The sequence below is a fragment of the Euprymna scolopes genome, chromosome 38 (assembly GCF_053919585.1).
Source record: "Euprymna scolopes isolate OS-2025 chromosome 38, ASM5391958v1, whole genome shotgun sequence".
NCBI classification, from domain to species: Eukaryota; Metazoa; Mollusca; class Cephalopoda; order Sepiida; family Sepiolidae; genus Euprymna; species Euprymna scolopes.
The window spans coordinates 8,094,860-8,108,564 of NC_136519.1; the positions used below are offsets into that span (position 1 = coordinate 8,094,860).

Genomic DNA, 13,705 nt, shown 5'->3' on the forward strand with positions numbered 1-13,705 from the left:
TTCGATAATATGCGTAAACGCCTACTTTCTTAAGTGGTCTTATGATTTTGACCAGGACTGTATATATATATATATATATATATATATACGTTTTATTTTTTATTACCATATCTTTCTGTTAAGTTACATTATTGTTTCAGCTACTCGACCGTTTTCCTCAGACTTTTACAGAAACGGCCGAGTAGCTGAAACAATAATGTAACTTAACAGAAAGATACGGTAATAAAAAAATAAAACGCATATTTGCTCTACAACAGTATTGAGCACTTTCTTCAGTTTTTATTAATTACCATTTCCACTGAATTTATATATATATATATATGTATGGTGTTTTAATAAAATGTTTTTTCAATTATATTTCACTCTGTGTATACCAATCGTTTTTGTTTAGAAGCTCAATATTTGCTATTTATAACAACAGAGCACATAACAGTATAATTACATTCCAAAATCCAAATATTTATTTTTCATAATTTTCCGTATTCCATCACTTTTTCTTACACTCACTCAGTAGATCACCATATCACTCATACTTTTTGTCTTCTGCAATTATAAAATTATCCTCCTAGGGTAGAGTCAACTCCAGCATAATTGCCAGCTTCTTTTCCTCATCCAACATAACAAGATTTTTTCTTGGCTGTATGAAGATCAGTTGAAATATTTAAATATTCTGAGGGTCTACTGCCAAGTTCCATTTTTTTGCCATCTTTCAGTGGTTAACTCTGTATCCTTGAATAACTTTTCATTAAGCATGTTGTTTAAACCTCATGAAAGTTCATCGTTGAAAAATACAAGTTAAAAAAAAGTTTCATTTTTATATTTTCAGATATACGTTTCAAAACAGATTTGACAAGGCTTTGGCAATTTTCCTTCGGTAACTAAGATTTTTGTCAAATTTTTTAAACACTGACCCCTAATTTCTAAACATTTCTATCCCTGTTTTAATTAATGGTGCACACAAAATATCTTTATCTATAAATTATAAGTGTGTGTGTGTGTGTGTATTTTTATATATTTCTATGCATAGGATTCACTCTTAAACTAAAAAAACTGAAAATGGAAGTTATATATGCTTGAATTAGAAAAGTGTTGATTATGTGTGAAGTTGTAAAATTTGTTAAAATGTGTCCGTATTTTGTGTAATTAAAAAAGCTGAATTTAAAATGAAGATTTTGTTGGTATTTCATCTTTTTTATTTTAATTTGAGTATGTTTCCATTAAACATTTTTAAAATTTGAGCTTTATTTCTTAGCCTTTTAGAATTTGTTAAAAATGTGTGCCTTTAATTTGATAGTTTTTTTTTTAATTTGATCAATTTTTTTTACATTTGACTTTTTTTAATTTTTTTTAATGATACTTTTTAAAAATTTCACCTTTTTTTTTTCAATTTAACCCAATTTTTTATGCTTGATTGTTTTTTGTTTTTATGCTTGATTTTTTTTTTTATTATTATTGTTATTATTGTTAAATTTGGTTTTAAAGTTTTTAACCTTTGTTAAATTTGGTGTTAAAGCTTTTTCTAATTTGAGGATAAAAACTAATGAGACGATTCCAATATTACTCCCGATTTCAATACAATTACCGATTTCAATTCTGATTCTCAAAATATTTAACTATAAAGTTGTTATTTTTCCCAATAACTGTAAAAACACAAGTTAAATGAGCAAATATTTTCTCAAACACAAAAAACACAGTTGGGAGGAGGGGGTATCTATAGGTTTTAGCTTTACTGATCATTTAGAATCAATAAATAAATTTTGATTATTTTATCATTATTACTACCAAACAAAATCAAATAAAAGATGATAAAAGGAATTGTTTTGGGCATCAGAAAATAGACAAATCTTTCCAATACCAATACCACCAAAAGTTCTAATTTTTCCGATTCCGATCAATCGTCCCAACACTGGTAAAAAGGTTCTTTCCTAAAAATCTGTGACTCCCATCACTGGTTATAAGTTTTGTTATTTCTATCGACAGGATGAAACATAAAGATGTCTTCACTTTGATTATCAAACATAATTTATTTGATTCCATCACTGACCGCATCGTCCAACTGATGGCATTTGATCAGGAAAAGGCTGTGAAATTACTTCTGGACAACATGAACAAAATACCTGTAAGACATTCAACACTTTTCTTTTTCTTTCATTGGTTTACAAACATTACTTGCAGAGAAAATGTTTTGTTTTTTCAGTGGAAAGCTACTCTAGACAAAACATGAAGCCACTTGATGTAAGGAGTTAACAGTAACAAAAGATGATCATTGCAAAGAAGAGATAACTGTTAATGTTGGTCTTGAAGACCAAAGCTATAGGTGGGGGGGGGTAGCAGGAAAAGAGTTCCACAAGTCACTAGTGTTATTAGTAGTGTTATTAATAATGTTATTAGTAGTGTTATTAATAATGTTATTAGTAGTGTTATTAATAATGTTATTAATAGTGTTATTAATAATGTTATTAATAGTGTTATTAATGTTATTAGTAGTGTTATTAATAATGTTATTAGTAGTGTTATTAATAATGTTATTAATGTTATTAGTAGTGTTATTAATAATGTTATTAGTAGTGTTATTAATAATGTTATTAGTAGTGTTATTAATAATGTTATTAGTAGTGTTATTAATAATGTTATTAATAGTGTTATTAATAATGTTATTAATAGTGTTATTAATGTTATTAGTAGTGTTATTAGTAGTGTTATTAATAATGTAATTAATAGTGTTATTAATAATGTTATTAATAGTGTTATTAATGTTATTAGTAGTGTTATTAGTAGTGTTATTAATAATGTTATTAATAGTGTTATTAATGTTATTAGTAGTGTTATTAATAATGTTATTAATAGTGTTATTAATGTTATTAGTAGTGTTATTAATAGTGTTATTAATGTTATTAGTAGTGTTATTAATAGTGTTATTAATAATGTTATTAATAGTGTTATTAATAATGTTATTAATAGTGTTATTAATGTTATTAGTAGTGTTATTAGTAGTGTTATTAATAATGTTATTAATAGTGTTATTAATGTTATTAGTAGTGTTATTAATAATGTTATTAATAGTGTTATTAATGTTATTAGTAGTGTTATTAATAGTGTTATTAATGTTATTAGTAGTGTTATTAATAGTGTTATTAATGTTATTAGTAGTGTTATTAATAGTGTTATTAATAATGTTATTAATAGTGTTATTAATGTTATTAGTAGTGTTATTAATAATGTTATTAGTAGTGTTATTAATAATGTTATTAGTAGTGTTATTAATAATGTTATTAGTAGTGTTATTAATAATGTTATTAGTAGTGTTATTAATAATGTTATTAATAGTGTTATTAATAATGTTATTAATAGTGTTATTAATAATGTTATTAATAGTGTTATTAATGTTATTAGTAGTGTTATTAATAATGTTATTAGTAGTGTTATTAATAATGTTATTAGTAGTGTTATTAATAATGTTATTAGTAGTGTTATTAATAATGTTATTAATAGTGTTATTAATGTTATTAATAATGTTATTAGTAGTGTTATTAATAATGTTATTAGTAGTGTTATTAATAATGTTATTAGTAGTGTTATTAATAATGTTATTAGTAGTGTTATTATTAATGTTATTAGTAGTGTTATTAATAATGTTATTAGTAGTGTTATTATTAATGTTATTAGTAGTGTTATTAGTAGTGTTATTAATAATGTTGTTATTAGTAGTGTTATTAATAATGTTATTAGTGTTATTAGTAGTGTTATTAATAATGTTATTAGTAGTGTTATTAATAATGTTATTAATAGTGTTATTAATGTTATTAGTAGTGTTATTAATAATGTTATTAGTAGTGTTATTAATAATGTTATTAGTAGTGTTATTAATAATGTAATTAATGTTATTAGTAGTGTTATTAATAATGTAATTAATAATGCTATTAGTAGTGTTATTAATAATGTTATTAATAGTGTTATTAATGTTATTAGTAGTGTTATTAATAATGTTATTAGTAGTGTTATTAATGTTATTAGTAGTGTTATTAATAATGTTATTAATAGTGTTATTAATAATGTTATTAATAGTGTTAATAATGTTATTAGTAGTGTTATTAATAATGTTATTAATAATGTTATTAATAATGTTATTAATAGTGTTATTAATGTTATTAGTAATGTTATTAATAATGTTATTAGTAGTGTTATTAATAATGTTATTAGTAGTGTTATTAATAATGTTATTAGTAGTGTTATTAATAATGTTATTAGTAGTGTTATTATTAATGTTATTAGTAGTGTTATTAGTAGTGTTATTAATAATGTTATTAATAGTGTTATTAATAATGTTATTAATAGTGTTATTAATGTTATTAGTAGTGTTATTAATAATGTTATTAGTAGTGTTATTAATAATGTTATTAATAGTGTTATTAATGTTATTAGTAGTGTTATTAATAATGTTATTAGTAGTGTTATTAATAATGTAATTAATGTTATTAGTAGTGTTATTAATAATGTAATTAATGTTATTAGTAGTGTTATTAATAATGTAATTAATAATGTTATTAGTAGTGTTATTAATGTTATTAGTAGTGTTATTAATAATGTTATTAGTGTTATTAGTAGTGTTATTAATAATGTAGTTAATAATGTTATTAGTGTTATTAATAATGTTATTAGTAGTGTTATTAATAATGTTATTAGTGTTATTAGTAGTGTTATTAATAATGTTATTAGTAGTGTTATTAATAATGTAATTAATGTTATTAGTAGTGTTATTAATAATGTTATTAATAGTGTTATTAATGTTATTAGTAGTGTTATTAATAATGTTATTAGTAGTGTTATTAATAATGTTATTAATAGTGTTATTAATGTTATTAGTAGTGTTATTAATAATGTTATTAGTAGTGTTATTAATAATGTTATTAGTAGTGTTATTAATAATGTAATTAATGTTATTAGTAGTGTTATTAATAATGTAATTAATAATGTTATTAGTAGTGTTATTAATAATGTTATTAGTAGTGTTATTAATAATGTTATTAGTGTTATTAGTAGTGTTATTAATAATGTAGTTAATAATGTTATTAGTGTTATTAATAATGTTATTAGTAGTGTTATTAATAATGTTATTAGTGTTATTAGTAGTGTTATTAGTAGTGTTATTAGTAGTGTTATTAATAATGTTATTAATAATGTTATTAATAATGTTATTAGTAGTGTTATTAATAATGTTATTAATAATGTTATTAGTAGTGTTATTAATAATGTTATTAATAATGTTATTAATAATGTTATTAATAATGTTATTAATAATGTTATTAATAATGTTATTAATAATGTTATTAGTAGTGTTATTAATAATGTTATTAATAATGTTATTAATAATGTTATTAGTAGTGTTATTAATAATGTTATTAATAATGTTATTAATAATGTTATTAATAATGTTATTAATAATGTTATTAATAATGTTATTAATGTTATTAATAATGTTATTAGTAGTGTTATTAGTAGTGTTATTAATAATGTTATTAATAATGTTATTAATAATGTTATTAGTAGTGTTATTAATAATGTTATTAATAATTTTATTAATAATGTTATTAATAATGTTATTAATAATGTTATTAGTAGTGTTATTAATAATGTTATTAATAATGTTATTAGTAGTGTTATTAATAATGTTATTAATAATGTTATTAATAATGTTATTAATAATGTTATTAGTAGTGTTATTAGTAGTGTTATTAATAATGTTATTAATAATGTTATTAATAATGTTATTAATAATGTTATTAATAATGTTATTAATAATGTTATTAATAATGTTATTAATAATGTTATTAGTAGTGTTATTAATAATGTTATTAATAATGTTATTAATAATGTTATTAATAATGTTATTAATAATGTTATTAATAGTGTTATTAGTAGTGTTATTAATAATGTTATTAATAATGTTATTAATAATGTTATTAATAATGTTATTAATAATGTTATTAATAATGTTATTAATAATGTTATTAATAATGTTATTAATAATGTTATTAGTAGTGTTATTAATAATGTTATTAATAATGTTATTAATAATGTTATTAATAATGTTATTAATAATGTTATTAATAATGTTATTAGTAGTGTTATTAATAATGTTATTAATAATGTTATTAATAATGTTATTAATAATGTTATTAATAATGTTATTAGTAGTGTTATTAATAATGTTATTAGTGTTATTAGTAGTGTTATTAATAATGTTATTAGTGTTATTAGTAGTGTTATTAATAATGTTATTAGTGTTATTAGTTGTGTTATTAGTAGTGCTATTAATAGAGCTGTGACGACTGCATATTCATTTGCTTGTTTTGATTCTCGGATATATATCCATTGATATCTTATGCTTTTATGTGGAGTGATGTGGTTCTCTGTTGATTGTGTCTCTGTCATATATATACTCGAGAGTCAAAACAATGAAAAGAATATGCTGTTGTCATAGCCCTAGGTATTAATCTACCAGAAAACCCCAGAAAGTATTAAAATGGTTGATTATTATGATGAAATTATAATATTCGATTATTATGATTGGTAAAAGTATATTGTTAGAATGAAATATTTTAAAGATGTGAAAAGTTATGTTGAGTTGAAATATTTACATTTAATAGTTGTCAGGAATGTTAACATAATAGATTGAATTTAAGCTAACTATATCAAAGCTACGTGACAAAAACTCAGCAAGGATCTTTAGGCTACGGTAAGTGATGATGTTATGGAGATGTTGGATTTTGAGATGTAGAGTTTTAGTTATGAGGGAGATCAGTTCAATACTCAACACATTAGCAAATCGACAGGGTTTTTGGAAGTCAGAAGTGGACGACTTAAGAAAATGTAGTCTTATGCAAAGCATGCCAAGTCTGAAAAGGAAGCCAGCAAAGAATAAATGATTCTATCAAAATATGATTCATCTGAGCATTTTCACTTTCAAAGAAAAGCTACTTTAATTTCAGGACGCATGAAAGGAAGATTGGAGGTATGTGTTTTTGCTGGTGTTCCAACCGACAACGATATCCATCTCTTGTTTACACCCGGTCGATAATCTGTTAATATATTTATACACACATCGACACGCAAGAGAGAATACATTAGATGAATCACATAGCAGAACGTTTAACACTTATGACTTAACAGACTTATTATAGACAACACACACACACATATATATATATAGATATGACACCCGTATATATGCTTCTTAAACACCCCAGTATATAAGAGTAGTTCTTGAAAAGAAACTATTTGAAAAGGCATTCATATTACAATGGGGTATGAAAACAGCAAATTAATAACACAATTAAAACATATCTTAAAATGCGCTTCTATATATGATATAAACGAGAAAATATTGAATTTCAAGTAAAACTAATTATGCATATGTAATTGTCGTGTCGCAAATAGTAACATATCCAAAACTTACAAAAGGCAATAAGATCGAAAAATAATTATTAATGAAAAACTTTTCGATAGTTTATATGGGGGATAAATTTTGTCCGACATTTTGAATTACGTTTATCATGTGACGTAAGCAATAAAATTTGATTATCTCCCCTGTCAACTTTTTTTTAGTAAGCGTAATATAGTGATTTTGTTTCATTTTACAAATTTCTTTTTTCATTAATAATTATTTTCGTTTTCGTAATTTTTGGATATGTTACTATTTGAGACCTGATACTTATGTAGGTGCCATTTGTTTCACTTGAAATTCAATAGTTTGTTTAATATAGAAGCACCAAAAAAAATGCAGTAGCCGCCAACGTATTTCAATTTTCAAAACTTTCAGGACAAGAAATATTATCCAAAACCATGGATCAATTATATCCAGAATTTAGGCTGAAATCAAGTGAAATAGATGAGATTCCAACATCCTCATGCTACAATTGAATCCTTTTAGGTAATGCATTTCCAAATATCAAAGGGGAATAATGCTAGTTGAGTGTTCAAGAAAAGATAACTCTATCAAGGGAGGTAATTTTTGTACAAATTTTTTTGGCATATAAAACAAATCTGCTTAAACATTTTTATATTTTCATTTTTAGAAGATTTCATCTCTTGTTTTAGGTCAGTGAAAGAAATCATTCTAGACTGAGGCAATTTTTATTTTTGCCTTAATTCAGAGTGACTCCTTTTAGGGAGTTGAATTTTCCCCATATTACAAATCAGCTTTGTTTCTAACTCTGCCCTCGGAAACAACTAAATGGGAACAAATATTAAAATTAGATTTAAATCAAGTTTAAAGGATTTCTTTTTACCTGTGTTTCTCCTGAAAAATCAACTCCCTCAAACAAGTCGTCCTCGTGAGATGGCTGGATGATACCCTTTTGCTGTCAACCAGGAGAATTTATCTATGAAGCAATTGCTCCATCTCCATGGTCAGAAAAAAAAAAACGAATTGACAACGTAAGCAAAACTTGGCTGATGACAGTTAAAGTTGATCTGGAACCCAACCGCAGTCCTGAAATCTACAGAGTTCGCTGTTGGAACAGTAAGTGACTAGATATCACACGATGGTCAGGATAAGTCAGCCTTTGTGAGGGATACTGTGGTAAGAATGGATCAGATGAATTCTGTGTCAAGTGTAAGTTAAACATAAATTCTTTTGATGGCCATAATCTGCCAAATGCAAATCGTTTTAAATATCTCAGTTTGACTATTAGTAGCAACTATAGTGTTTACTGTAAAATTAATGTTGCATGAATGAACTAGCGCCATGTGAATGGTCCCTTTCCTTTCCCGATAGAGTACAATAAGATGCTCCCCACCCATTCTTTTTTCTTTTTCGCCTCCAGCTCTTTCCCCAAACTTTTGAGTGACATTTCTCCCCCAAATTTTCTATCTTTTATTTTGTCCCAAATTTAGTTCAAGCCCTTTAGGGATCGACCTGCTTGTTTTCGCCTCTCATCAAGCCAGAAAACAGTGGGTTGTCTACCATCTAGCAAGAGTTGGGAGGGCCCTATTAACAACATTTTTTTTTTATTATTGTTTGATTGAATAAAATCTTTTACTTTTGTTGAATATGTGTGAATAAAAAACGATTAAGATTTTTTGATATATAAAAAAAAGAAAAAAAAATGTTTGTTTTTTTTTCTTTTTTTTGATTTGGGAACAGTAAATAGGACGACAGCACCTGAAGTGATTGTCGTGAGTGAGAACTTAAGCTAGAGATACCTCTTGGAAAAGTAAAAAAGGTACGATGACTACAGACCCCACCCCTCCCCATTTTTTTTAGTTGATCTTGTGCCTAATAGTTTTATTATTTGTAATTTTACAGAAAATAAATTATAAAACTCTCTACTCAAGTTCAAGATATGGCATATTGTAGTACGACTTCCTGCGTTATACGACTCCAAGCATTGGCCATGGATGAGTGAAGCAATTTATCAGTTTCGATTTCCTACCAATCTCAAACAAAATTAGAGAAAATCATTTGTACTACCACAGATATGCAAGGTGCATAAACAGACTAAAAAAAAAAAAAAAAACAAAGATGGATGACACCAAAATCTAAAGTTAAAATGTTTTGTGTTTTTCTTGTTTACAGAATTGTTTTAGTTGCATGACTTGTGGAATATATTTAATGAATAAATATATTTTGATAAAGCTGATATTTTTCTGGATAGCACAAAAAAATGAGGTTTTGAACAGAAAAACTAATAACATGTAGCAAATATGAGTTTATTAACATTTCTATGAAAATAGCGTCTTGTATTTTAAATATAGAACTAATCCAAATAAGGTAATTAATAAATATTAATAAATCCTCAAGAAAGTAATATTTTGCTACATAGTTCAATACAAATAATAAAATCACATTGTAAGAAACAATTTTTAATTTAATCATTCAGTCCAGCACCTCTTGGCAGACTAAGTTCCTTTTTTCCCTGTTTCTTTCGAATGTTTCCTTTTTTAAGTAACGTTTCACTGACTTTTTTGTTTTTCGGTGAAGAACAGCTGCACATCGAAATTATTAAGAGTTCCTTTCTCACACTATTACAACGACAATCACATTATTATTATTATAATGATATTTGAAAACGAGGGCTACATTAAGGGGGGGGGTATTCTCATATTCTTGTCCAGAGTTGCCAGATTGCCCTTTTTAAAATTTCACGAATTTGGCCTTTTTTGAAGCATTCTCACCTTTAAAAATTGTATTTGTTTTCTTTTTCAAAGCATCACATATGAATTGACTAAGGAAAGTTACAGCAGAATCACAGATATTTTGTTTTTTACAAATTGTTGTGATTTGGTTGTTATAAACAACATGAAACATCTCAAAAACAAAACTCGAATAAACCTAGAACCCCATCTTCCAACGTAGACCCATACTACCTTGTCTCCTTCTCCAACATCAGGGGTCTATGTTCCAACCTTCCAATTACAGGAGACAAAACCGGAGATATTCTTTCTAAGCGAAACTGGAATAGGGCCGACCACTTCCCTAGATGAATTCATAATTAACGGATACTCTAACTTAACATCGATCACCATGGGCATGGAATATGTGCCTACATTAAAGATGGCTTCCCGTGTGGCAGGGATATCTCCAGAGAAGACCCTTATTTACCTTATATGTGCTTCCGGATTGCACTAGCTTACACCACTGCATTTGTATTTGCCCTCTATCACCCCCACAACAGCGGAGTTACTATCTTTAAGTAGGTATCCCAAACCAAAATTTTATTTTTATCATATCTAAAAAAAAAAGTAATGTGGGCATGTAGATTTTTGTAAACCATTTACAAAAATACCAAATTTATTTTGGTAGGTCAATTAGCCATCAAGTTATGATCATTCAAAGTTTGTCGGAAAGTTGAAATTTGCTATCGTGGCCGAGAAGCCAAATTTCATAGTCTATAACTAAAAATGTAAGCTACTAACAAGTGAAAAATCCTTATAAATATAATGTCATCTTGTAGTAGATGAAAATTAATACAAATTTAGGCAATAAATATTAGATGAAACCAACTTAAACACTAGGCAAAATCCCTCTATCAACGCGAAAACAGTGAAAATACGACACGGAAATGCAACTGTTCATATCAATTTCATTTTAATAGCTAATGTATTGAATCTTCTTAGTATGATTCAAAACACATTAGAGATCAAGATAATTCTTTCTTTTAATTATAAATTGATAAAACCACTCAATTGTGGACCATGTAAAAGCAGTCAAACAGGCAATTTTGTAAAAAGGGCAAAAAAGGTAAAAAAAATGAGTCAAAAGTATACGTTACTGAAATTGCTATAAAACTGTAACCATTGGTGGTAGAAGCTTGAAACTTTGCAACTTTACTAATTTTGGGGTGAGGAATTCAAAAAAATGGTTGCCTTGTTTCTAATAAAACTTTTTGCCACAGAAATACTTTTACTTTGGGAAATTTAAACTCGCCAAAAAAGCACCGACGACAATAATATTTAGAAATTTTTTATACAAAAAAAAGGCACAAATCATTTTTTTTAAACATTGAAAAACTTTCAACTTAAAAAAAGATATTTTAGGTCTTACTACAATTCCTTTCTTATCGATCTTCTCTCAGAATTCTTTCATAGGCTTCTGCTATGGTAGATATCTCAGGAACCCTCAATCCTACCATCACTTGAAACTGGCATTACCTCAAAATCCCATCTGTAGACAAATGCTGACTCTACTTGTGCAATGTCATCTGATAAAGGCCATCGAAAATAATCTTTTCTACTTTTTGTTTGCATTAAAAATTTTACTACAGTGCTGGATGCAGATATAATATCAATGACTTGGCCAATGTAAAAGTTGGTGTCATAGTAGACAGCTACCCATTGTCCTTGATGTTCATAACTGAAGATATCCTGAGATGGATCTTTATCACAACTGCAGGAGTTATCTGAATGTTCAACAGATTCACTTAGGGAAGACATTTTTTGTTGCTTTGGTGGAGGTGGAGATGAATCAATTGAATTTCTTTTCAAGTAGTCAGAGAGAGCAGCTTCCAGTTGAACTTTATTTCCACTGGTGTTGATTTTGACATCTAAAACAACCTTGAGGTATCTCAATTGGTCTTTGAGTGCTTCCAAACCACTTTCTGAAATTTTTTTTATCTGTTTATCAGACTTCATTGGACCACCATGCTTAATAACAGAGTTAATAATTCTCTCTTTCTCAGCAGCAGCTTGACGTTCTTTTTCCTTCTTTAATCTTTCATTTTGTGCAATTTTTTCTTGGACACGAAGTTTCACAAGGGCTTCTTGTTGTGCATGTTTTTGTCGCAAATGTTTTGCATGTTTTCTGGAGATGTTCAGAATGGATTGCCTCTTTGTTGATGGTATTACTTCCAACCAAGCTGTTGTCCGATTGCGCTTAAGCATATTTGAAGATGATCGATTATGTAGTGATGCATGTCGTTTTGTTTGCATGCTAAAATCTAAATCTCCAAAGGCATGCTCACCTGACAGATTTGTTAAAGGGCAGCTCTTCAAGGCATCTCTCATCTCCTGATCTACATCTTTTCCAAAAGCACCTCCTAAAAAGTCATGCAACTGGTGCTTAGTGACAATGAGGAACTTACTGAGTATCTTGCGCAAACATTCTAAAACAAGTTCAGGGGCTGTGAGACTAATACAGAGAGACACATTGCCTTCCTCAAAGAATTCCCCATTAAATACACCTTTACAGTCAGATTTTAATAACAACTGGGGATTGTTGATCCAGCATTCTAAACTTAGAGCCATTTTCTTGATATAGTGATGGAAGTCAACATACTGAACAGTGCTGTTAACAAGTTTCCAGAAAGGTTTGGTCAAATTACTGTTCAGCAAACCAACTGCAGCAAGTAGGGAATGTAGTCTCTCATCAGAAATGTCAGCCAAAACACTCTGTAATTTCATATTGCAAGATGTTGCAAACACAGATAAAAATAATTTTATGTGCTCTTTATACTGATATAATGCCAGGGCATTTTCAAATAGAGAATTAAACCTATTTGCCCGATAACTTGTGATTTGAGATTGGTACCCTTCTTTGCTGCAGAATGCCAGCCATTCTGTCCTGCAACCACTTTTATCGTCTCCACGGCGTCCAAGAACATCCGCAGTAGTTATAATCAGCCTTGCTGTAGCTGATTCTGATGAAGTCCAATTTTGAAATTGGAAGAATCCATGTATATTTTATCGCCATAAGTCAGTTACTGAATATTTTGTTTATGAGTGTATGTACGGGTGACGACAAAAAAAAAAAAATTAATATGCGTTCTGTCACAATTTCTGTTAATGCTGACATAAAAAGTTTTTATGTAATTATTTTAAAATTTTAGAACAAAATAATTTAATATATTTGCTTATAGCCTTGGAACTGAGTTTCTATATTTAGTCAGTTTTTTTCTACAAAGCGTAAATTTAGACATGTTTGGCGAATTGAAAATCAAAAACAAAAACATGTGCATTCGGTCACAATTTCTGTTAATGCTGACATAAAAAGTTTTTTTCTAATTATTTTCAAATTTTAGGACAATATAATTTAATATATTTGCTAATATATAGCCTTGGAACTGAGTTTTTATATTTAGTCAGTTTTTTTCTACAAAGCGTAAATGTTGACATGTTTTACGAATCCAAAACAAAGAAACAAAAAATTAGTAAATAAATAGTGCTTATTTTAAGTAATTTATTTTAAATAATTTTTTTTTAATTTTCT

The 13,705-nt window shown here is 26.9% G+C and overlaps 1 protein-coding gene across 6 annotated transcripts in view; it reads left to right on the top strand.

The window, feature by feature from the left end:
• LOC145263058 (vacuolar protein sorting-associated protein 41 homolog) overlaps positions 1-13,705 on the top strand; it is a 411,356-nt gene that overhangs the window by 376,656 nt on the left and 20,995 nt on the right. For all 6 annotated transcript variants that reach the window (XM_080119907.1, XM_080119904.1, XM_080119909.1 and 3 more), the window contains 2 exons: positions 827-874; positions 1,981-2,119. In XM_080119907.1, the coding sequence (XP_079976033.1) occupies positions 827-874; positions 1,981-2,119 (187 nt within the window). The remainder of the gene's footprint in view (positions 1-826; positions 875-1,980; positions 2,120-13,705) is intronic.